The 23,284-nt window shown below is 33.5% G+C and overlaps 1 protein-coding gene across 11 annotated transcripts; it reads left to right on the top strand.

Moving 5' to 3' along the window:
• Window positions 1–22,792, top strand: LOC125646612 (pleckstrin homology domain-containing family F member 2-like). 11 transcript variants are annotated; one of them, XM_048873008.2, is made up of 11 exons: window positions 1–30; window positions 6,621–6,685; window positions 7,571–7,708; window positions 8,802–8,865; window positions 9,044–9,073; window positions 11,689–11,814; window positions 14,701–14,810; window positions 15,022–15,169; window positions 16,981–17,060; window positions 19,114–19,134; window positions 20,006–22,792. In XM_048873008.2, the coding sequence occupies exons 1-11, from the start codon at window positions 9–11 to the stop codon at window positions 20,027–20,029; spliced, it is 828 nt and encodes a 275-aa protein (XP_048728965.1). In that variant the 5' UTR covers window positions 1–8; the 3' UTR covers window positions 20,030–22,792. The 11 variants fall into 11 exon arrangements, with proteins under 11 accessions (XP_048728965.1, XP_048728969.1, XP_048728968.1 ...); XM_048873012.2 differs by lacking the exon at window positions 9,044–9,073; XM_048873011.2 differs by lacking the exon at window positions 19,114–19,134.
• The last annotated feature ends 492 nt before the right edge of the window (window positions 22,793–23,284 follow it).

The raw sequence follows: 23,284 nt of genomic DNA, 5'->3' as shown, positions 1-23,284 counted from the left end.
CTTATGGCATGAAAATGGTGGATCGATTGGGTGGGTGAAAGTGTTTATCTTTTGTGATGTATATATTCAGAACGTTATTTTGTCATTTTCTGTACTCCCGTCTCTTTGATTATACTTAAAATTCAAAGTTTTTTGTAATTAAGATTTAATAAGGGGTATGGTATTTAAGAACATTTGATGACTAAAAATCTATTTATAAAGTAAAAGTTTGAGACTGATAGCCTATTTCATCTTTTTATTAGGCCTACATTTTAAAGAATATGAATAGACTAATACCGTGTTTTTGGGTACACTTTTAGTATACCGGTCCCCGAAATATGGCGTTAAAATAAGTGCCGCCGAAGGCGGTTTAGTACACATTCACGGGGATGTTTGAAACAACTACAGGCCGATTCGAACTTTCACTGACCCGATCCGACTTTCAATCGGTCCGAAACTTTAAATCAGTTCGTGTGTATGTTTATTTTGCTTAATATATACCTAGTTTTTGTATAAATCAAATCAAACACTACTTTAAATTAATCTTGACATTATTGACGTTATATATATATTGGACAATATTCAAATCTTCACATTTAGGCATTGACATAGCCAAAACTGCGGCATTCAAAATTCTCTTAATCAACATTAATAATTATCTTTCTCTGAGTGTGGTTATGATTTAACGTTATATCTACCTGGGATAACAATCCTTCGGCATTTTCTTGTGGAGTTGGCGGGGTTGGGAAGAAAAAATAATACAGTCATACATGTATATTAATATGCTTAAAATTGAATTGACTACAGTAGGCCTATACTTTTTAAATAGCAATTTGAAGATGTAAATCTAGATGCAATACATAATATTTTTACTGTCCCGATTTTCTAATGGGGGGGGGGGATTTTCTAATTTTAAAATGTATTTACTGGGGGGGGGGGGGGATTCATGCATTATTTTTGTACATAATTACTTTAAAGCAGATTAATTACTTTATAAAGTTATTAACTTTCCCTTAATTACATGCTTGAAAACATCTGCATGTAAAAGAAAACAGTGCGAATATTATTTAGAAAGTAAATATAGTGGCTACATATATAAATCATCCCATAATAGATGTCTATAAATAGACCCACGCACATCAGGGGAATCCCAACATGATGTATTAACTCATATGCAACTGTCTAGTTTTAAGGCTGAAAGAGCGTAAAACAACGAATTACTAAGAGGTATTTGATATTTTTATATCTATTAAACTTATGGTACGGCACTGTTATAACAAAATACACAGCTTTACTCAGATAAAACCAGCGATGATTTGAAAGTTTGAACTGGTCACGTGACTGTCACTTGAAATGGCAGAGTGACGCGGTTATTTGTAAACATAAATTTAAAATCAAATTGTTTGGGTTAAAACAGGTGAATTAATTTATGATATGTCGTACAGTCTCATAACTACATACGTGCGATGATTTAATAGCATTTTTACGAGATGGAAAAAAATATTGTAATTCGGACCATACAACTTTAAGTAGTTTATTGTGTTTATATAAAAAATGTGTGCGTATTATATCTAACACTACTTCTACAAATCGAACAGTGCATTTAATGTAAACTGAGATATTGCTCAAAGTTTAAAAGTAAGTTCAACAAGTCGCATATGACAGTAGTTGACACGACTGATCCGGAATTGGACAAACAGATGGTGTCTATTGGTAAGGCATCTCAACTACAATAATGCATTCACTGAAGAAATATTTATTGATGCATTTGCTGAAATATATATCAATTAAATGCATTTATTTTTTGTGCAGAAAACTTGGTTATTTTTTAGTTACAGACAACTTTTCCCTCCAGCGCGATTTTTTCCCAAGCGTGTAAGTGACCAGATGTCGAAGTCCTAATGTATTAAAGAAATGTGACAAGTAATAAACCTGGGTTGGATAAAAATTACTATAGTTTTGTATCCCTCAGTAATCATTTTCAACGTGATTTACCTTTCTAAGTAAAAATCATTTCATTAATTAAGTATTTTTTTAATGATAATTACAACGTGATTCGGAACTTGCAATGATCCGGAACTGGGCAAAAGACTGTATATACGCGTATATCCACTGTATATATTGCGTGAGCAATCGGTAAAATAGTTAAAACGGCAAAAAATCGTAAAATTAAGCCAAAAATTTAATTCCTTGTGTAAATTGAAGTTTTAAAAACAGGTTTTAAAAACTGGTTTTTAAAACACAATTTTTTTAATTCAAAATGAAATTAGAATGCAAAAAGACGTACTTTTATTTTCCAAAATCAATAGAATCCGTTGTTTAGGAATATTGTGACGTGTGCATTATCTTACATAATTCTCCTGAATATTACCGTCAATGATGTTGATGAAAGCAAACTGAATTTCTTCTGGGATTGAGAAAGAATATTGATTCTTCCTATTTTATGAAAAATATTCTAGTAAGTGTAACATTGGGGGGGAAACTTTTTAAAAACGTTTTAATCGACATATTAGCCCACGGATACTTCCGAAATGGGGGCTGCCCCCAACATCCTTGCTTAAATTCTTTAAAATCTATAATAGACTCGCATGATCACCTTCACTTATCGGGCGCTGCTGCCCCCAAGCCCCCGCTTAATTACGCTCAATCGCTGCTGGGCTTTCTAATCAATTTTATTTCACGAAACATTGGCGAGTTTCACCTCTCAGCTTCCGAGGCGAAAATGCAAATGGCGGTGTGTTTACAGTCCACTTAGCAACGGCAAGGGGAATAACTGCTCATGTACAGTCGCATACTATTGGGGACCGATATACTAGAAACTTCCCTGTTCGTGGAACATGGATACTTAAAGACCAATAATTTGGACTTTTTATTTATTGAAATGAAAGGATTTCAAATAAAGTTGTATGTTTGTAAGGGATGTACAAAATCGAACATTGAAGTTGGATCAGATTTATATTTAATCTCATAAGCATATGGAAACATATCATCATGTTTAATCTCTAGCATATAGTATTATGATTAAATGTGCACTTTTAGCGAGATTCAACTGACTGTAATATTTTGATACATACAGCAATGTGGCTAGCTTCAGTGTCATGTCTTCTCTTTAGAAAAGTCGAGAGGCATAGCCTTCATCGACCTCTCTTCGCAAGCATTCATGTTTTGAATCTGGAAAACATGTAAATGCCGGAGTCGGTGACGGTTTTATGCTTCGTCCGACCTTCCGACTCAGATGTGCCTGGATTTACGCAATAGACAAGTTATTTTCAAACATTTAACAGTAATGCACAAAACTGTCATAAGGAAATCAACATTTACTTGCTTAAACCCATTTTCAACATGCCCTCTGTCCCAGGATTACGTTAACTGGTCTTGGGAGAAGCTGTCACAATATGGGACCAGTTAAGAAATGGCTGACGAAATCAGAGTTGTGATTTAAAAAATTAGAGAGAGCAGCTGCAGTGTTACATTTATCCATTTTGTTCTCAATCTATATATAGATATCTGACAAGGGATAACTTGGAAATTGGACACCTGTTGTCACCAAATCTCAAATGAAATTGGTTTGAAGAAACAGGTCGAATGTGTTAAACATCTCCTAAGACAAGTACAACTTTTAGTTCAATCTTTTCATATTTTTTTATTTGATGTCGGGCTTTCGGAATCTCTCGGGGTGGGGGGTTACATGTATTGGTGATATTGTCAATCCTTTGGCCTTGACCTACTTCTTTTTAAAAAACCTAACATTATCAATATATCATAAACTATTCAGGGTTTGACATTTACTTTTTTGAGCACTAGACCAGTCGGGCTACTTCAAATGATTTTTACTAGACCTGACTTTATATCCACTAGCCCTGACCAACTTTCCAGAAAAAAACCCTGATAGTTTCTCCATATTTAAATACTTCATTTAAATGACAAACGTTAAGTTTGAACCAAAACGTATTTAACTGTCTCAAAAATATCTTAAGTCTCGTCATTCCATTTGATTTTCAAACACGTTTTCTGTTTCTTTAAATTCTACCCGGCACAGATATTCTTTAGTCTATTTAGTATAAAATGACCTCAACCGGCTTTTTTTCATAATCCCTGCTTTGTTTCTTCCTAACCTTTTCTTTTTTCTCCTGGGACGTCTTTCCTTGAGGACGAGAAGTCGTATTTAAATATAGAGACATTCCCGCACATATGTCAACACCGATGAATAGCTGTTTACGATGTAATTTATTGACTTGATAAACACTTTATTATAGTCAATTCAAATAAACCGTTTAAAATTAACATCGAGTAAATGTCGTAAAACATCACTCCCGACCGTGACTTATTTATTAGAACTAAAAATAGAGATTATTCCATCACACGGTTCAAGATTGCTTGCAAACTCTTTACAGTAATTTTCTTTTAGTTAAGAATAAAATATCTTACGGTTTAAAGTAAAGTTTCTTGTTTATTTTTTTAACACGACCAGTCGGACTAGTAAATCGACATTTTACCCGACCGGACCTATCATTTAGTAGACTCTGTCGGTCGGATGTGCCTTAGTGTCAAACCCTGCTATTTAAGGAAAAGTTTTCATATTTTGTGTATAGATTTTTATGGCAAGACATTGATTAACGTTTAGATCTTCACCAGGAAATTTGATCTACTTTTGATAAAAACCTGATCTATTCAACATCTCCTCAACTATTTAAGATAGATTCGTATTTTGTATATAGATTTCTTATGGCAAGGTCTTTCATATCATATTTTGATTTGTGACCATGGTCTTATCCAGAACAGCAATATCATGTTAGTCATATTGGTGTTGAGATATTTATGTGTTATGTGAATTCAATTCAGTTATGTTGTGATCCTTTGGGGATAAGTTGGGGTCAAAATTTTTCATGGGAATTTAATAAAGATCAATGAAAAAATCTTTTGCAAATCACAACAGCTAAAAAATGGCAGGCCCAAGGTGACTCAGGTTAGCTTGTGGCCCATGGGCCTCTTGTTATGTAGAACTTTCAACCCCTATTCTGACCCTAGGGGTCATGGGATGAACACACTTGGTTCCACACTCCATGACGATACTTACTGTATATACTCGCCTATAAATTGGTTCGCCTGTAAGCCAGTTGTATTTTTAAAGGCTGTTTTGGAAGGATTTGTCATTGACTTGCTTATAAGTCAGTACAACGTTATGTCAGAATCGGTTGACAATTTCAAATCAATGCTCTGATGTTTTTACCTCTTTCAAATAATATTTTGAAAAATGACACCGATATTTAATCTTTTTTCTCAGCAAATCAATTTCATATCAATACTCTAATGTATTTGCCTTAATTTGTTCAAGTATGACATTGATATCTAACCTTTTATTTTCAACAAACCAAACAGCAACCATTTTGTCCATGTTATTTGTTTATCCCTTGTTGTACATGTATATATTTTGAACATTGATCTTGACTGTTTTTTTCTACCTTGTATATTTTTTGTAAATCTTCCCAAGTAAAATAAAAATTTGCTCTATAATTTTATTTGATAAATACTGAGCAACTATTGAAAATAAAAATATTCACAGTTACTATTACCGAGCATATCAATACATATAAGTTAACATAATTCCATATGCAATAATTGTCACTTTGAGTCACAGTCACTTGTTTCTGTAAATGACTTAATTACGACCTCTGTATACTAATACTAATAATAACAGAGGTCGTAAGTTATTTACAGAAACAAGTGCCTGTGGTCACAGCTAGGACAGGAAAGGAATTTGTGGTCACCATCAGCTCCATCAAGGTGCATGCTCAACAGCCATATCCGTTGTTTTAGGTTTCAACACTATACTTGATCCATTATCGGCAATTATCATGATTAATTTTTCGTCCATGTACCTACACAATTATTGTCTCTGAATTACCTGTAGCCCTTGCCTGACAAAATGTTTACTGAGAATGCCCTGAGAAACTGTGACATGGGACATGATTAATTTTGGTCCTGAGAAACTGTGTGCATGGGACATGATTAATTTCATAAACAATAGAGTTTTAATAGAGTCAAGAATCATATTCTACATTATCTTTTAACAATGTTAACAATATATCAAAAATATTCTAGATGTTGTTTGAAATATTTCAATATTAAATCAGGTTCGCAAATCAATTTTAGCGATAAACAATAGATTTACAGTAAGTCAAGTTATTGAAAGAATTATTTATGTAAATAATTTACAAAATAAATAATATACACTCTAGATAAAATAAAATAAATAAAATATGGAACTACTTGTACTTTATGCATAATCTTAGAATCCATAATTATATGTCCAGACTTTGTCAATGATAATCTTAATAATCGTTGGAGTTGTATAAAAAATACTACCTTACGCAGTCAAGAAAAAGTACCAGTCTTTTTAGGACTCGCCTATATTAAGATTATTCGTCAGACATAGAGATTTGGACCAAAATTTTAATCCCAAAACTTTGTCTTATAGGCGAATATATACGATAAATATGAATTTGATAGATTGTACTCTTATATCTATTGTTAATAAAATATTTAAAGAATTTTCCTATATATTATGTAACCCTTTCATAACGTGAAAGATTGTATGATAGTGAGATAATTTCAATATTTTCGTATCTTAAATTTTCCAGTGCATTCTGAGGCCAATGGTCGGCGTATTGCCTATGTGGAGCAATGTTTTGGAGCTTCAGGACAGGTATAATCTTTGATAATAGTTTGAAAAAGTCCCTTTCTGTGAGTCAATTCTCATATTAGCACCAATTTCAACATATAAAAGTAGGAGTAATATAGTAATCTAGCGTAATCAGCTAGAATTATGGATAAGATGTATTTGATGGAAATCATTCACATTTTTTGAAATTTATGATTGTGATTTTGCTTTGTCAGGTTTATCAAAATTATTATTGATATTATTACTACTATTACGACTTTGTCAATCCTTGATAAACCATGCATGTTTGGAAAGTGAAAGCATTCAAGTAAACAGTTACAAATTGTAACAAATGTAGTGGCAATGAACTCTGAGTCAATCTGACTGATTCATGCCAAAAAAAAATTCCCATCAAGTTAGTATTGTGAAGTTCCTTTTATGGGATTCAGAAACAGGAAGTATGCAGGTAGTGTTAGTGTTTCATAGTAACATGAGAGGGGCACAGAGATTACATGTGAACATGTCATCACTTCCTTTATCAACTTCAATCTTGTGTACAAAGTTCACAAAACTTGAGATTCTACCACTCTGTACAGTGAGACTATATATGTACTTGCAGTACATACATAATTGATTAAGAGAGAAAAAATTGATTGAATTGTAACTGAATGTGACAGAAAAGTGATGTGAATAATGTACAGTAAATCAGGTGATTGTATTACATGAGAGTTCCATTCAAATTTAACTTTAATAAGACCTTGACCTATTGTACAGTACATCCACATGAAGTTTTGACTGTTTTAGATTGTTTAAATAGTTATCATTTTATGCATCAATTTAGGAAAAAAACATGTTTTGAAAAACATGAGTGTATTATGTAGTGTTATCCATGTACATTACAGTCATTTGTTTTGTCTCTCTTTCTGTCAGCCATTAAATGTACCAGGTCGGGCGTTAGTAGGAGAGGGAGTCTTAACCAAAATGTGCAGAAAGAAACCCAAACCTCGACAGTTCTTCCTGTTTAATGACATTCTAGTGTATGGCAACATTGTCATAAACCGTAAAAAGGTGGGTTTGTAGGAGAAGCAGTTTATTGAAGGAGAGAATACGTGCCTATCAGAAATTATCAGATGTCCCCCACTTTATGTTTTATATTTAAAATTTGTGCTTTTCAAAAGGGGAAATTCATTAAGGCGACTCTCCTTATAAACTATGAATACTGTTGTGTTTGAAGTCATTGAGACTCTTCACGTGTCATAGAAGTTTCATAGCTAAACTTTGTCGAATATCTGAGACATCACTTGGAAATCATCACTATGGATTCAGCTTGACTTGGTGACCATGACCTCTAAATTTTTTTCATGTCAGAGACAATAGAGGTCACCAGGTTGAATTAAAAAAAAATCTCGGTGACTGAAGGATGACCCATTGTTTTGAATTCAAAGGTCACCAGGTCACAATGGAAAGAAATTATCTATGGTTTAATGGATGATATATTATACATATATTTTCAGCTTTAGCATTGAAACTTAATGTAAAGAATTTATTGATGACCCTTTTGTTTACTAAATTAAAGGATAAATTGGTAAAGTTAAGTATTATAGGAAATGGTTTCTGGGTGAGATCTACTATAGTATTTGAGCATTACCTGAAAAACTGCACATGAAGACCCTCTGTGATTAACTAGTATTTCCACAGGGGGCTAAGCACTTTTTGGGCCCAAACTCTGTTGTGTCACAGAGTTGGGCCCCAAAACGGGCTTAGCCCCTGTCAGAGTAATTCATATTGTTTTTAAGTCATTTGACCAAAGGTCAGGATCACCAAGTCACATTAAAGTAAAATGGTTTTGAGGTGATATATTTCGAGTTTGATACATTTATGATTACCAAGCAATGAAACTTTGCAAGACTATCTGTATTTCCTCTTTAAAAAAACAACAACAAAGGAACTGAATAACCTCTAGCAGAGAATATAAATTCACTACATTAATTCCCCACAATTTTCTTTAAAATGTACAGAAATCTCCAATTTCTTTTGAGTTGAGTGACCACATGGTTTAGTGTTGTGATCATGAATAAATAAGACTAAGCATATCTTTCTGTATTGTGGTGCATTTCAGTTTATTGACAATTACATGTTCGCATGCTTTTGTTCTTCACAGTATAACCAGCAACATGTGATATCTTTAGAAGATGTAAAATTAGAAGATGTTCAAGATGAAGGAAGTATGTATAGACATGGGCACATTCCATTACTAATACTGAACATTTTAGCAATATAGCATTGTACAGAAAATCCTGATAGTTTATATGTTACTGTCATGTAAAAGTTTTAAAACTTGTATGTTAAAATAGCTTTGATATTATCACATGTGTACAAGTCTTTGTGATTTGTCCCTTTAAGGTCCATTTTACACAAAAGATGGCAAAACAGGTACTGAGTGATTGAAGTTTGCTGTGTAGTGTTCTGTTAGTATGCTCACATTCCTCCTATTATACTATCTATACAGTTGAATATCTGTATCTCAAAGTCGGAAGGGGGGGGTGTCTGACAAAGGGGTTCAAAAAGTTGTCTTCCAATTTTGTTCCAGTTACTTCCCCAATGTTAATTTGTATACATTCATTTGATGCGTAACACTTCCACTATAAGTAACAATTGCGTTGTCTTCTGATATTTACAATACAGCTTTGAAAATCTGTTCATATTTATAATTAGCTGTAAATATATAATTATTTTATTGTCAAAGACTGCACTAAACACCCAAACTGTCATATGAATTACCACTACACAGATACTTTGTATAGGGTGGGGGTTAATTTGTAACAGCAAGTTTTAATGGATGTGAACAGCTGCAGGCAAGAACGTGTGAGGTAACGAGACCAGGTATGTTGACTGTACTTCAAAATAAATTGGGTAAAATTAGGATTTTGAGAAGAAAAAACATTTATACATATACATATGGAACATGAAAAGGACAGGCAATTGGCTTTAACATAAGTGGGGTATTCAAGATAACCCGTATTTGAGATACTGATGTTCACCTGCATGTAATTATTGATTTGGTTGTAGGGTACTGATAGAGAATTTGTTATTTTATATGTAAAAAGTTCATGCTGATCATGTATTATGTATTCTGGTACTAAATGCACATAAATATTAATTATGTCAAATGGTTTAAGAGAGTGCAACTGGATAATGTCAAGTTTTGGTGCCTATTGTTATATCTGGTAAGTAATGAATCGTGGAGAAAAACAACATGTACACTCTTTGGTTTGGAAAATTATGGTTTTTACAGCATTAAAACTATTGCAACCTATATCATGTCATGTGCAATGCAAATGGACACATATGGGTGCCTTACCTATCTACCTTTCTGTAGATGTACAGGTTTTCAGCTACCCCCGCAAAATGTCCACTCTGAACTCAGAAATCAAGTCAAAAAGTGAAAGTGTTTCACGTGTAATGTTTTTATTTCCTACTAAAACATTAGTATAATGAAAAAGTTACAAAAAAAGTCTGACAAATCAAGGAGGCTGCTGGATACGAAAACTAGCCTCATTACAAACCAGATTCATTTAAAAGGTATTATTGTAAATGAGTTTTAAAGCTCCATCAGTCAAGACATAATTTATTAACCAGATTCCTTTTCTTTTTAAATGATTTTAAAACACATATGTTATCATGCACTTACATCCTGCAGTTTTAAAATTTTAAAAATGTCTTTCCTGTCAGAGAGAATTGAACCTTTAGATTGTAAAGTATTGCATGAATCGTAATTAACAGATGTTCAATTGAAAAGTGTTTGATCCAAATTTTGCACTGTCTGAAACCAAAGCTGTAAGTAATAGAGAGAAGCAGGCCTAAGTGTTTTTATGCCCCCGAGATCGAAGATGGGGGGGCATATTGTTTTTGTCCTGTCTGTCATTCTGTAAATCTGTCATTCTGTCTGAAACTTTAACCTTGCTAATAACTTTTGAACAGTAAGTGATAGAGCTTTGATATTTCACATGAGTGTTCCTTGTGACAAGACCTTTCCGTTGGTATTAAACCTTTTGACCTTGACATTTAACTTACTTTTATTTTTTTTTACATTGGTCATAACATCTAAATGGTAAATATTAGAGCTTTCATATTATACATGAGCATTTCTTTTGACAAGATCTTTCTACTGGTACCAAGATATTTGCCCTTGTGACCTTGGTCATCTTTGGAATTGGCCATTATTGGGGGCATTTGTGTTTCACAAACACATCTTGTTCCTTGATGTTATGCAGCTACAGTAAAATCTGTTTTAAAAAACCACTTGTGTGAGTGAATAAATTGGCATCTGGAGATGGATAGCCTTTAATTGCAGGTTTTGATTTTACGGAATTTTAGTTTGGACTCCTATGTAAGATACATATCATACAGCTTTATATTTCATTACAACAATCATCAGTAAGTCTTTTTAGAATCTAATCTGGTGTTCAAAATAAGTCACATATTGTGTCATTTCTCTGTTGATAAATGCAAGTCATTTCATTAAGGACGGCCCACTTTAATCAAATGACTTCTGACCCTAAAACAGTGGCTGCTGACCGCATAAGATTGATGGTCACTTACAACAGTTAAGATAGCTAGTAAAAAAAATTCAGTTGGATCTCAAATTAGCCACACATAATAAGTGGTCTTTCAATTCAGGTGGCCTGAAGGACAGGTGCGATTGTACATGTATTTAATTTTCACCACAAACTGGAAATTGCTCCCATTGACTTTAATTTGAAATTCCTATACATGTATTTCAAAATTGATGGAGACAAAGTCATAGAAATGAAAAATGATACAGTCACATGACTACATGATTTCTGCATAATTAGTAGAAGCAGCTTATTTTTTCTATCTAGATGTTCTCTTCATTATTAGTATCATTATATTATATTAGTTTTGAAATTAGAACACTAATGCTCTCTAATAAATGCACATCTTTAAATTTTTCTGATGCAAGGTGAGTTTATTTTTACAATATGCATTGAATGATTATGTGATGCCTATGGTTCTGTTTACTTTAGCTTTACGGAATGGCTGGAAGTTGATTAGTCCCAGTAAATCCTTTGTCGTTTATGCAGCTACTTCAACAGAGAAACATCAGTGGATGTCGCATATCAAAAAATGTGTTGATGATCTCCTTATTAAACGTAAGTTGGTAAAATCCTTTTTTTCTAAGATTTTTAGGTCACCTGAGTCGCTCAAGTGACCTATTGCTTTTGGTCTTCATTCGTCACCATCCGTCGTCTGTTAATAATAGAACATTTTTAACTTCTTATTGAGACAAAGGAGACATAAAAAAAAACTAAAGGCATAGTTATGTCTAGCAGGAAGGCAGAGCTACCAAAAAAAATTTCATGATCCCCAGGGCAAAGGTTCTGACTCCAGGGTGGGGCCAAACTTGGTAAATAGTGTTTATGAATAAAACATTTGAATAAAATATTCTTTAATGTTAATAATGAATTGAAACTAAATAGATATTTAGAAGCAGCAGGGAGTCTTTTAAATTTCTGACATGATCACAGGGGTAGGGATTTTATTCCAAGGTGGGGCCAAAATTATCATAGTGATTAATATTGTCTTTTATCATTTGAAAGACTTTTTTAATATTGCTGAAACTGTATAAAAACTACCGGTAAATGTATAATTAAGTAAAGCAGACAGGGATGTAACAAAATTGTGAATTTCAAAACCAGAGGGCGGGTCCAAAATAGTCAGTGTTAATGTAACATCATAACCAGAGGGCTGGTCCAAAATAGTCAAAGTGTTAATGTAACATCATAACCAGAGGGCTGGTCCAAAATAGTCAAAGTGTTAATGTAGCATCATAACCAGAGGGCGGGTCCAAAATAGTCAGTGTTAATGTAGCATCATAACCAGAGGGCGGGTCCAATGTTAATATAACATCATAACTAGAGGGCGGGTCCAAAATAGTCAGTGTTAATGTAACATCATAACCAGAGGGCTGGTCCAAAATAGTCAGTGTTAATGTAGCATCATAACCAGAGGGCTGGTCCAAAATAGTCAGTGTTAATATAACATCATAACCAGAGGGCTGGTCCAAAATAGTCAGTGTTAATGTAGCATCATAACCAGAGGGCGGGTCCAAAATAGTCAGTGTTAATGTAGCATCATAACCAGAGGGCTGGTCCAAAATAGTCAGTGTTAATGTAGCATCATAACCAGAGGGCTGGTCCAAAATAGTCAGTGTTAATGTAACATCATAACCAGAGGGCAGGTCCAAAATAGTCAAAGTGTTAATATAATGTATTTTATTATGTAAAGTCTTTCATCAGTATGGGCACTTTCAGGGGCATTTGTATTCTAAGAACACATCTTGTTTTATTCTGTTACTGAATATTAGAATACAATGTAGATATTCAGAACAGGAAAATCATTATAGATTTCATAGCCCTTTGGGCTAGTGATACTTTTAACTAGTACTCAGGTGACCAATAAGACCTGTGGGCCTCTTGTTGTTTAGCTACATTCTGTTGAGTTACAAAGTAAGGAATAAACACAAGTTTTGAGAATATCTCTTCTTTATGACGTACAAATACAAAGAGGCAGGTTCCGACTTGGAGAGTATGAATTGAGGTATATTTTCAATGATGGATATCTTAGAATTTTTTTATATGCTTTCCATCATACTGAAACTGGTGGTATAAAAAAAACCTGTTAAGTCCAACACAAGCAGAAAAGCTGTTGTATTTATTGGGTGGTTGACTCGTTTCAGCAATAGAAGGCCACCGTCTGAACCAGTGTTAATAAGCTGGCATCGATTGCCGGTGGCCAGATAGCTCAATTGGTAGAGCACCTGACTAGAGAGAGATTCAGGGGGCCGGATTCAAATTCGGGTCCGGTCCATTGCATTTTTTCTATTGCAAACAGTATTCATAGTTGAATTGAATTTGTTAATTGGATCAAATAAGTCATTCAAATGTTCCAAGAAGAAATAAAGTTCAGCTGTTACGTGGTTCAGATCAATCTCGGCGGTATTTTGATCTAATTGAGACTGAAGTGTCTGTGTAAATTTCAGTGGTTCTGTTTTCCAATCATTTTGATGTACTGTAATGCTTCCAAATTCCTACTGAAGTTGAGGTGTACTCTAAACAAACATAAATTGGGAGTAATTTTAACTCTGAGTATGTATACATATGAGGTCTTCAGAGTGCTTTAAATGTGGTTAAGTTGGTTTATGTCTGCTGAATTTTTAGCTCACCTGAGCCAAAGTATCAAGTGAAAATTTGTCCTGGGTCTGTTGTCACTTTCATCTTCTTCTCCAGAATCACTGGGCCAGTTTCAATCAAACTTGGTACAAACCATACTTGGGATAAAGAGGAGTTAAGTATGTTAAAATGAAGGGTTATTTCTCCTTCAAAGGGGAGATAATCAAGAAAAGACAAAAATAGGTTCCTTATGGCAAGACCTTACATTTCATACCATGAACTTTGACCTTGTGTCATGATCCTATGAGGCTATGTTGGCTATGTCAAAAATTTTCATGGGAGCAAAGATTACAAAAAAAATCTTTTAAGAATCACAACAGCAGGGTCAAGGTCACTCTGGTGAGCAATGTTGCCCGTGAGCTTATATTTATCGAGTAGTTCCATTTGTTGGGTATTGACTTGTGGTTTTGTGTTGTGTTTGAGGCATGGATTTACTGTGTGATCTTCTCGGCGAGATCTCAAGGATTTGGTGGCAGAGAATCGTTTAAAAGACTGATAGTGCTTATGAGTCAGTCAATATCGGAGAAAATATGGATTTTAGGACAACCATTGTATTCATTAACATTTTGTGGGAATATGAAAATGCATATGGTGTTATCAGGAATTGTTATTCAGACAAAAAAATAAATATCTTTTTACCTAGGATTGGAAAGTATCACAAAACATGAGACTTAGTTTTAATTTTTAATATTACTGCTATAAATTCCTTGTATTGTGATATTACTTAGTTTTGGCTAATTTTTAATATTACCGCTATAAAATTCCTTGGATTGCAATATATTCTCGCATTTGACATGTATGTTACAGAGGGGAAAACCCAAAACACAGACAATGATTCTCCTGTTTGGGTTCCCGATGCGGATGCAACTCTATGCATGCATTGTAAAAAGTCCCAGTTCACGCTAATCAACCGACGGGTAAGGCTTCATATTCTAATAGATTTAAATAGGTTGTGGATGTTCGCACTGTTGTGAGAGGTATTTGTTGTAAGAAAAAATATTGTATAAATTATTGAGAAAATATGATAACTGTGAACAGCTATTGCACAGCACTCCAAGATAACCATAATTGTAGCCATGAATCAGAATTCATATGCTTATTGATATAAATATGATATTTAAATTTCAGCATCACTGTAGAAAGTGTGGGATAGTAGTGTGTAAGGACTGCTCTAGTAACAAATGGCTTTTACCACAACAGTCTTCTAAACCATTGCGTGTTTGTCTAACATGCCACCAGGCCTTATCCAACACAAAGGCACCAGTACCAGCGTCTAGTGAGTACATTTTGTATGGCAAGTTTACTCTTTTAAGATCACCTTTAAAAAGATCTCTGTCTGCCCACACTCAACGGGATTTTCAAGTATACTTCAAAGTATCTTGAGCCATACTGAAACATAAAATATGGCCACAACAAGTGAGTGCTTGGGTCGAAGACAATACTGTATAGCAAGTTTTATGTGCTTCGACTATTTCATGACCATTGATGAACTGGTCCACGGTGTCCAATTTTTGCAGCCGAGATTGTCTTGAATGAATACAAGAGACATTAAAGAACTGGTTCCTGGCAAGAATTATTCGAGAAGATGTGGTTCTCTTGAACTTTGAAAAAATTTTGCACGCAAATAATTGTTGGTTTACAGTATTTGATATACTTTTAGAATTGTAATATTTTTATACCAAGACTCTTTGAATGTATCCCACAGGCCATATCACATACCTGTGCAACATTGTCGTAAGAAATGATGCAGCTTTGTATTGAAATTTACATTTCTATTCTGAACAATATTACATATTAATTAGGTTGTGCCATAGAGTTACATAGTACAGTATAGTGCAGAGGCATAAGATTTGTTGTATTTTATGTATAGCATTGCCATTCATTGTGTGTAGCATTGTCATTCATTATGTGTAGCATTGTCATTCATTGTGTGTAGCATTGTCATTCATTGTAGGGGCGTGGGGTATGTGAGCTTGCTCACTTTTTCTTTCATTCACCTACAAATTATGATATGTTTTGATATGAATATTCTAAGCTATTCTCTGCTGATAACACTGTTTTCTTGCAAATTCATAACACACGAGATTTTATTAAAGTTTGATAGGTCACCTAACATATGCAGCAGTCTCCTTCCCAATAGAATGAATAAGAGTTTTGCATACACATTTTTAACAAATTGCTATTGAATAATCATATTCAGTTAATGAAACCAGCTAAATTTAGATTTACCCTGTATTTATTTTTACCATCAAACAATCAAGATTTCCATTTGGCCTGCTGCCAACATTGGAGTCTGTGCTTCAAACACAATTGAATTTTGGAGTATAGAGTTCAAGTTTGAGTATGCTTCATAACCACCAGGGCTGGGTGAAATTTCATGAGTGATAAAACTGATTGAATTAAAAAAAATCTAATCAATATATTGTGTCAGTTTTTTTATCATTCATGTCATTGTATTGTCAAAAAGTGATTGAAAATTGCTTGAAATATAGATTCAAAGGTGGTGGAAAAGTGAATGAAAAAAAGGATGCTAGGCTGTAAAAACCATGGTGTATTGTGTCTGTCTATCGGTTTCATTGTTTTTTATCTGTCTGTATCTTTAACCTTTATACAACACAGAGACTTCATATTTGGTCATTGGAAAGGTCAAGGTCATTGCTATATGATTGCTAAAGGTCAAGATCATTATTACAGTCAAGGTCAGTTTTGCCACAATTTAATGTGGCCACACTCAAATGATTGTGTTTCACAAACATCAGCTTCATCAAAACTTTCAAATTCCTAACCTAGGTTCAGCTCCTACTGTCATCTTCACCCTTCAGAGTTAGCCAGAATTTTATGTCCTCATTGAACAGCATTGTAATAAATGCAAACAGAAGACTCAGTTGATGATGGTTTTTCAGACAGACTAAACCAATTACAATCACATTAATGTGTTATATTTGGACATTGAGCTGCCGTCGGTCAGTTTTACTATTTATTTTGAGCTGCCGTCGGTCAGTTTTACTATTTATTTTGAGCTGCTGTCGATCAGTTTTACTATTTATTTTGAGCTGCCATCGGTCAGTTTTGCGATTTATTTTGTAGATACTCCTGTTATAGACGATTCATCCGGTGACTCATCTGAAGATGAGGACGAGGAGCCCTCCAGTCAGGATGTCAATGAGGTCAGTATCATAAGGAGTATCTAATTCACAGGCGACATTTAGGCTAGACTGTAAACAACATTTAGGCTAGACTGTAAACATTTAGGCTAGACTGTAAACAATATTTAGGTTAGACTGTAATCAACATTTAGGCTAGACTGCAAACATTGAGTATTATGTTGGATAATTCCCAAGTTGAGAATATATTGATGAAATCTTAAAATAAAGGGGGCTCACACTTAAAATAATCAGACACATTACTGTTATATATTTCTTTTCCATCTCTAAACTCTTCAATACGGTACAAAATTAGGTCATGTTGCTTGATTGGTTTAATTGTAGTATTATGCCTAGTAAACATGTAAGCTATCTCTCCACTCCTTGAAATCTCTGGCAGAAATTGAAAAAAAAGTTTACATTGTTAGATTTATTTACAATTTACAGAATATAATACATCTAAATGAAAGTTATTTGTACTGTTTGCTATTGTGTCTTTTCACATGTATTGCCCCCCACATGTTTGGATACCTTTGATATTATGATATGATCATAGAGAAAGGTACACAATTCCAGTGATTAGAATAATGATTAATGATCATAGAGAAAGGTACACAATTCTAGTGATTAGAATAATGATTAATGATCATAAAGGCCTATTACAGGGTACACAATTCTAGTGATTAGAATAATGATTAATGATCATAGAGAAAGGACTATTACAGGGTACACAATTCCAGTGATTAGAATAATGATTAATGATCATAAAGGCCTATTACAGGGTACACAATTCTAGTGATTAGAATAATGATTAATGATCATAAAGGCCTATTACAGGGTACACAATTCTAGTGATTAGAATAATGATTAATGATCATAAAGGCCTATTACAGGGTACACAATTCTAGTGATTAGAATAATGATTAATGATCATAAAGGCCTATTACAGGGTACACAATTCCAGTGATTAGAATAATGATTAATGATCATAAAGGCCTATTACAGGGTACACAATTCCAGTGATTAGAATAATGATTAATGATCATAAAGGCCTATTACAGGGTACACAATTCCAGTGATTAGAATAATGATTAAATAAAGAATTTCATATTGCATTCTGTAGTATTCAACTTACATATAAGTCATACCACAAGCTTTCAACGTTTTGAATATATATATATATGATAATTAAACCCCTACCGTCTAGAAACATGTCAAGGTTTTATCCCTCGCATTGTCATGGTGAATTGGAAATAAAGTCCATTTACTGGTGGTGATCAACCGTCAGATATCATCTACTGCTTCTCAAATTTGGGATAGTCCGTTTTCCATTGTTTGATAAATTGTTATATATTATAATTAGCGGTAAAGATGTTTTAATGAAGAAATGGATCTTGAACAATATTCTTTTGGTATATACATGTACCTTAAAAAAATTTTTTTTAGACTTATTGTTTTTGCTCGCTTCTTATTATTCTTTAACTTCTTTTTCTTCTTTCTTGTTTCAAAAAATGTCTGCTGCCGTTCTCCGTAACCAGTTGATGAAAGTGTTAGATACTGAAGGATGTGATAGGCCAATGTATCTAGCTGTGCAGAAATGTTCTTGTTTTCAGATTGAAGGGGATTAGGGTACTTACTTTTTTTTGGAGGGGGGATCAAATGAGGGTGGTGTCTAGCATAGAACTTTATTAGGAAAATTAATTCATTTCCATGTTCTTTACAATTCCATTAGACATCTAGATTAATCTGACGTAAACTTTATCTCTCGGAGCATGTCAGATTAACCCGGTTTCACCATATATATTGAAAGAAGATCATCACTCTTGAGTTTTAAAAATAGATCAGCTAATAGGTCACCATAAGTGCCTGTAAAATATCTAAAGTTTGCACAGTCAAACAATTGTAAATACAAAAGAGAAAAAGCAAGTGGAACTGATGCACTGAATGCAGTATTGTTCAATTCAAGATATGAAGGTTGTTCTGCCTAGACAGGTTAAAGTTTTGGTAAGGAACTGTATGCTAAATTTAAAAAATATATATATTATATTCACATGTATATGGGTATTTTACATTTCAGGAGAGTAGACTTCCTTCAGAGGTACTTAAAGTATGCTTAGATAAACCACAAGATGTAAACACACTAATATTACTTGTATGAACCTCTAAAGCATGTACATAGCATGATTGTTTTAAAATCATATCATAGATTTATAGATAGGCAAAACAGAATTTGAATTAAAGATGTTTTAGTCAAAGAAATGGATCTTAATCCATAATCTAAGTTTTGAATGTACCATAATAGCTTTATTAAAATGTTGAATTCTGAAAAATTTTCTGCATTTTCATAAATTCTCCAAATATATCTTACCTTACCAGCTTCAAAAATCATTATATGCTAAACTATTGATCGCTACAAGCTTACAGTCGTGACTGTTTTGCTGAATATGTAAAATTCTCACAAACCTCAAACATAATAACACAGCTGCTTCAATCACATATAAATAAAACTAACAGGAAAGTTCTTTTAGATGCCAGCTCCTGAACTTTCCAAGTCACCGCTACCTTACCCTTCTATCTTGAATTCTCTCTTACAATGACAAAAGTACCATGCACAATGTGATCTTTGTGAAAAGGACCAAGATATACCTATTCACAATTTAAATAAATATTCATAAGTTTATTGATTTAATGTGATTACTATACTGTACAACTGAAGATCTATTAAATATTGCCGAGCCCGGGCTCTGGTTGCTAGTTATCACATTAAATCACTAAACTTCCGGATTTGATTAGAGGAGATCGTTAGAGTTCACTAATGCATGAAATGACTTCTAATGATTTTTGTTTTTAGATTGACACACTAGAGGTACAGTTAGATTATAATTTTTGCTAGTTAATTGTACCATATACCACTATACCAATTTTAAGTAATACTTGTTTATTCTTTTCTTATTTTTGATATATTTCAGGGACAGTTTCAGGCTTATGACTGAAGAAAAACTATTCAGAATATACAACAGGAAAGACAAAATTTGACCATTAAATCTACAGGGAATTGAAGCTTATTCAGTTAGCAGCACCATCACGAAGCTTCATTGACTATCTCCTATATTCAAATGTAACCTTGAAAATGTTTATTGCTATTCGAATCTGTGATGCATATATATGTATATATACATTTTGTCATCAATGGCTAATGGTGGTGTATTTCAATTTCATAAGCATTTGATATTTTTTATATACCCTTTTCAAAACCAGTGTTCTTGTTTTCCTTCTTTAGCTTGCTGGGACTGAAGGTCTAGAGAGCTATATTGTTATTTATACCCCTGGTGTTGGTGCCTGTGACACCATCAGAAAACTGCAGGTTCAAGTTTTATAGATTTTGTGTTTTTTCAATAAGCTATTAATCTTTCATGATTCAATTTTGTATGGAAGATTCGTCAATAGAATTTGTGTGTATACAAGCATTCCTGATTTTAATGGTGCATCACACAAGTGTTTTCTAGATGAGTTTTCTGGCAGGTTTATAAGGAGGTCCAACTCTTAGAAGCTGCTTACTCCACATGGCTCAAACTTCCATGGACGATGCCTTTATAAATGCACACAACCACTAGTGATTCAGATACTGCATCTGACTGGCATGTCCCAGATTGTGTTGGGTTTTTATAGAATGATCAGTACACAAATACTGTTTTTTATACATATTAATTTTTTTGAGTTGGGCATCTTGGACTCTCACTGCCACTCATGCTTCAGATAAGCTGGTTTAGTGATCGGGTAAAGTTTTTGTAGCAAGCAGATTATACTTGTAAAACCTTTGTTATTTTATCTTTCCTGGACATTCCATATAGCTAGAAAGGTACTTCAGATGCCCCATTTCTGCTTCTGGTCATAGGGATCATTAACCGCACCTAGTGGAATGATTCGTCTATCATTATCTGCCAGTGGCTGACTACACGGTATAAATCCGACACATCACTTCCCCTCCCTCCACAAATTATACCTTGCCCAGCAAGCTCTGTTGTCGGAACTCTGTTTTCTTCTACCAACTCTTGTTTATTTTGAGATTACAGTTTTGGTAATATTTTGTTCTTAATTAGATTTATTTGATAAACAGAATTGCACAAAGACAGCCAAATTTATTTCCGTTATTTTCTTATTGTTTCCCACAGTATTGGTTTTGAATTAAACAGAATATCACGAGGACATTAATTCCGAAAGCTAAAACATGTTTGTATAGTACTCACAACATAGTCGGGATCATATGCTTTAGATTAACAGCATATTATTAAACTTGTAGAACCTTTGTTATTCTATATTTCACAAGCATTCTATGTAGCTGGAAATTTACTTCAAATGCCACATTTCTTGCTTCTGATCATTGATGTGAACGAGGGAGTTGTTAACAGCAATATCAGTGTGCCCTAGATGTTTCACCAGTGTTTATTTTCAGTGACTACGAAAGTAGACATCGTCACAAACCACAGCCAATATGGACGATCCTCTAGAGCCATATGCGGACTGTGGCTTGAGACGATGCCTAAGTAGAATAGGTGTTTTCTAAGTGATGTCTTGTACAACTAGAAAACTATAGAAAAATACTTGAATTGACTGTCCATATTTGGCATTGCAAAAGTAGATATTAAAAGCTTGTATAAAATGTAATCAGAAATCTTCTTTGATTTTCCTTTACAGTAAAATTCACAGACATCAATGAAAGAATAATATGAAAGGTGTTGCTTGAGTTAAATGATCTAGCTTAATTTTGCTGAGTTTTTCAAATTTTTGTACAAGATGATCTTTCAAAATCAAGTCATTTTACAGCCATCATGAACCAACAATGCTATACTATTAATTTGCAATTGGTAGACCATGAGTTTGAGTACTGTATGAGCTTTGAGTATGAAATTCTCGAATTTAAAATAAATTTTTTTTAATGATGTAAATCTTAAATTTTTCATAAGTCATTTCTTATATTTTTCATCTAGCACAATTTTGTTAATGAAAAATGCCATCTAAATTTTTCATATTCACCAGCATTGGATTTGAAGGCAATTGATGGATCTATGACTTTTATTAAGTGTTATTTGTTCACTCTCTTAATAGTCATTATGTACTGTATGAATATACCTATTGTACTTATTGTAAGGGTTTGCTATCTACACTTCTGCATCTTGCTGTATCTCAGGTTCAAGGTGTTCATATGGCAGAAGTGCATTATGATTTCTATCAAAAATCCATTGTTTTTACACAAGACTCTCAGTATGGATGCTGGTCATTGTGACTGTAGAATGCTTATTCCATAGATATTGCTAATCATTCCATTAATTGTTATCATTTTAACAAGAAATGTGAGAGTTAACTAGAAATTTATGAGGTTATGAACGATTGACATGTGTCTTTTCAACCAATGTCCAGTATGTGCATGATTCAAATTCTCAGCTTGAAATCTAGAATGGATTTTATGTTTTAAAAAGAATACTAAAAATACTTGTATTATTTTTATTCATGGAACTTTAAGAATATATTTTCTAATACAGTAAAATGCAAGGAATGTTGACTCTAAGAATTGTTTAGTATTTAACTTTGAAAATTCTTATAAACATTTAAAACATTATTTTTGTATTGTAAGCAAAAAATGAACATAGTTTATAGTATGTACATTTATTAATTTTCCCAGGATGCAATTTATGCTTTGTAATATTTAATTCATCTACATTATACAATAAATTATGGAAGCCTGTTTGGGCCACTAAGATGATTTGATAAATGTTTCAATATCTGATATTGCTTCTAGGGGTTTGATCAGAGGCGTATAATTACAGAGATGAGCAACTCCTACGGCAGCATGTTTACCGCTTAAAATATGTGACAATTCCATATTTAAATTGTTAATTCTTATTCATTATACGCCCGTCTTTGGACGGGACATATTATGTTACATCGATGTCTGCATGTACGTCCATTCGGGTTTATCTGTTTCTAATTTCATTTCTCTGTCACCTATCAAGCTGAAACTTGCTATGTTGCTTCTTTGTGGATCATTCTAGTTCATAATGCAATTTTGACCTCTCTTGCAGGAGTTGTGCCCCTTTATTTGAAAATTATTGTTATATGGAGGGTACATAATTTGTTCGGTGAACTCCTCCCACAATTTTCAAGCGAGGACCATCTTGTTTTACAGAGTGTTTGTATGGGTATTGAAGATGTGCATTTGGCAAGGATTTTGATGTTCTTCATTTTTTGAG

The sequence above is a fragment of the Ostrea edulis genome, chromosome 6 (genome assembly GCF_947568905.1).
Source record: "Ostrea edulis chromosome 6, xbOstEdul1.1, whole genome shotgun sequence".
NCBI lineage: Eukaryota > Metazoa > Mollusca > Bivalvia > Ostreida > Ostreidae > Ostrea > Ostrea edulis.
The sequence above is the reverse complement of the archived record's forward strand: the minus strand, read 5'-3'. Positions and strand labels throughout refer to the sequence as shown.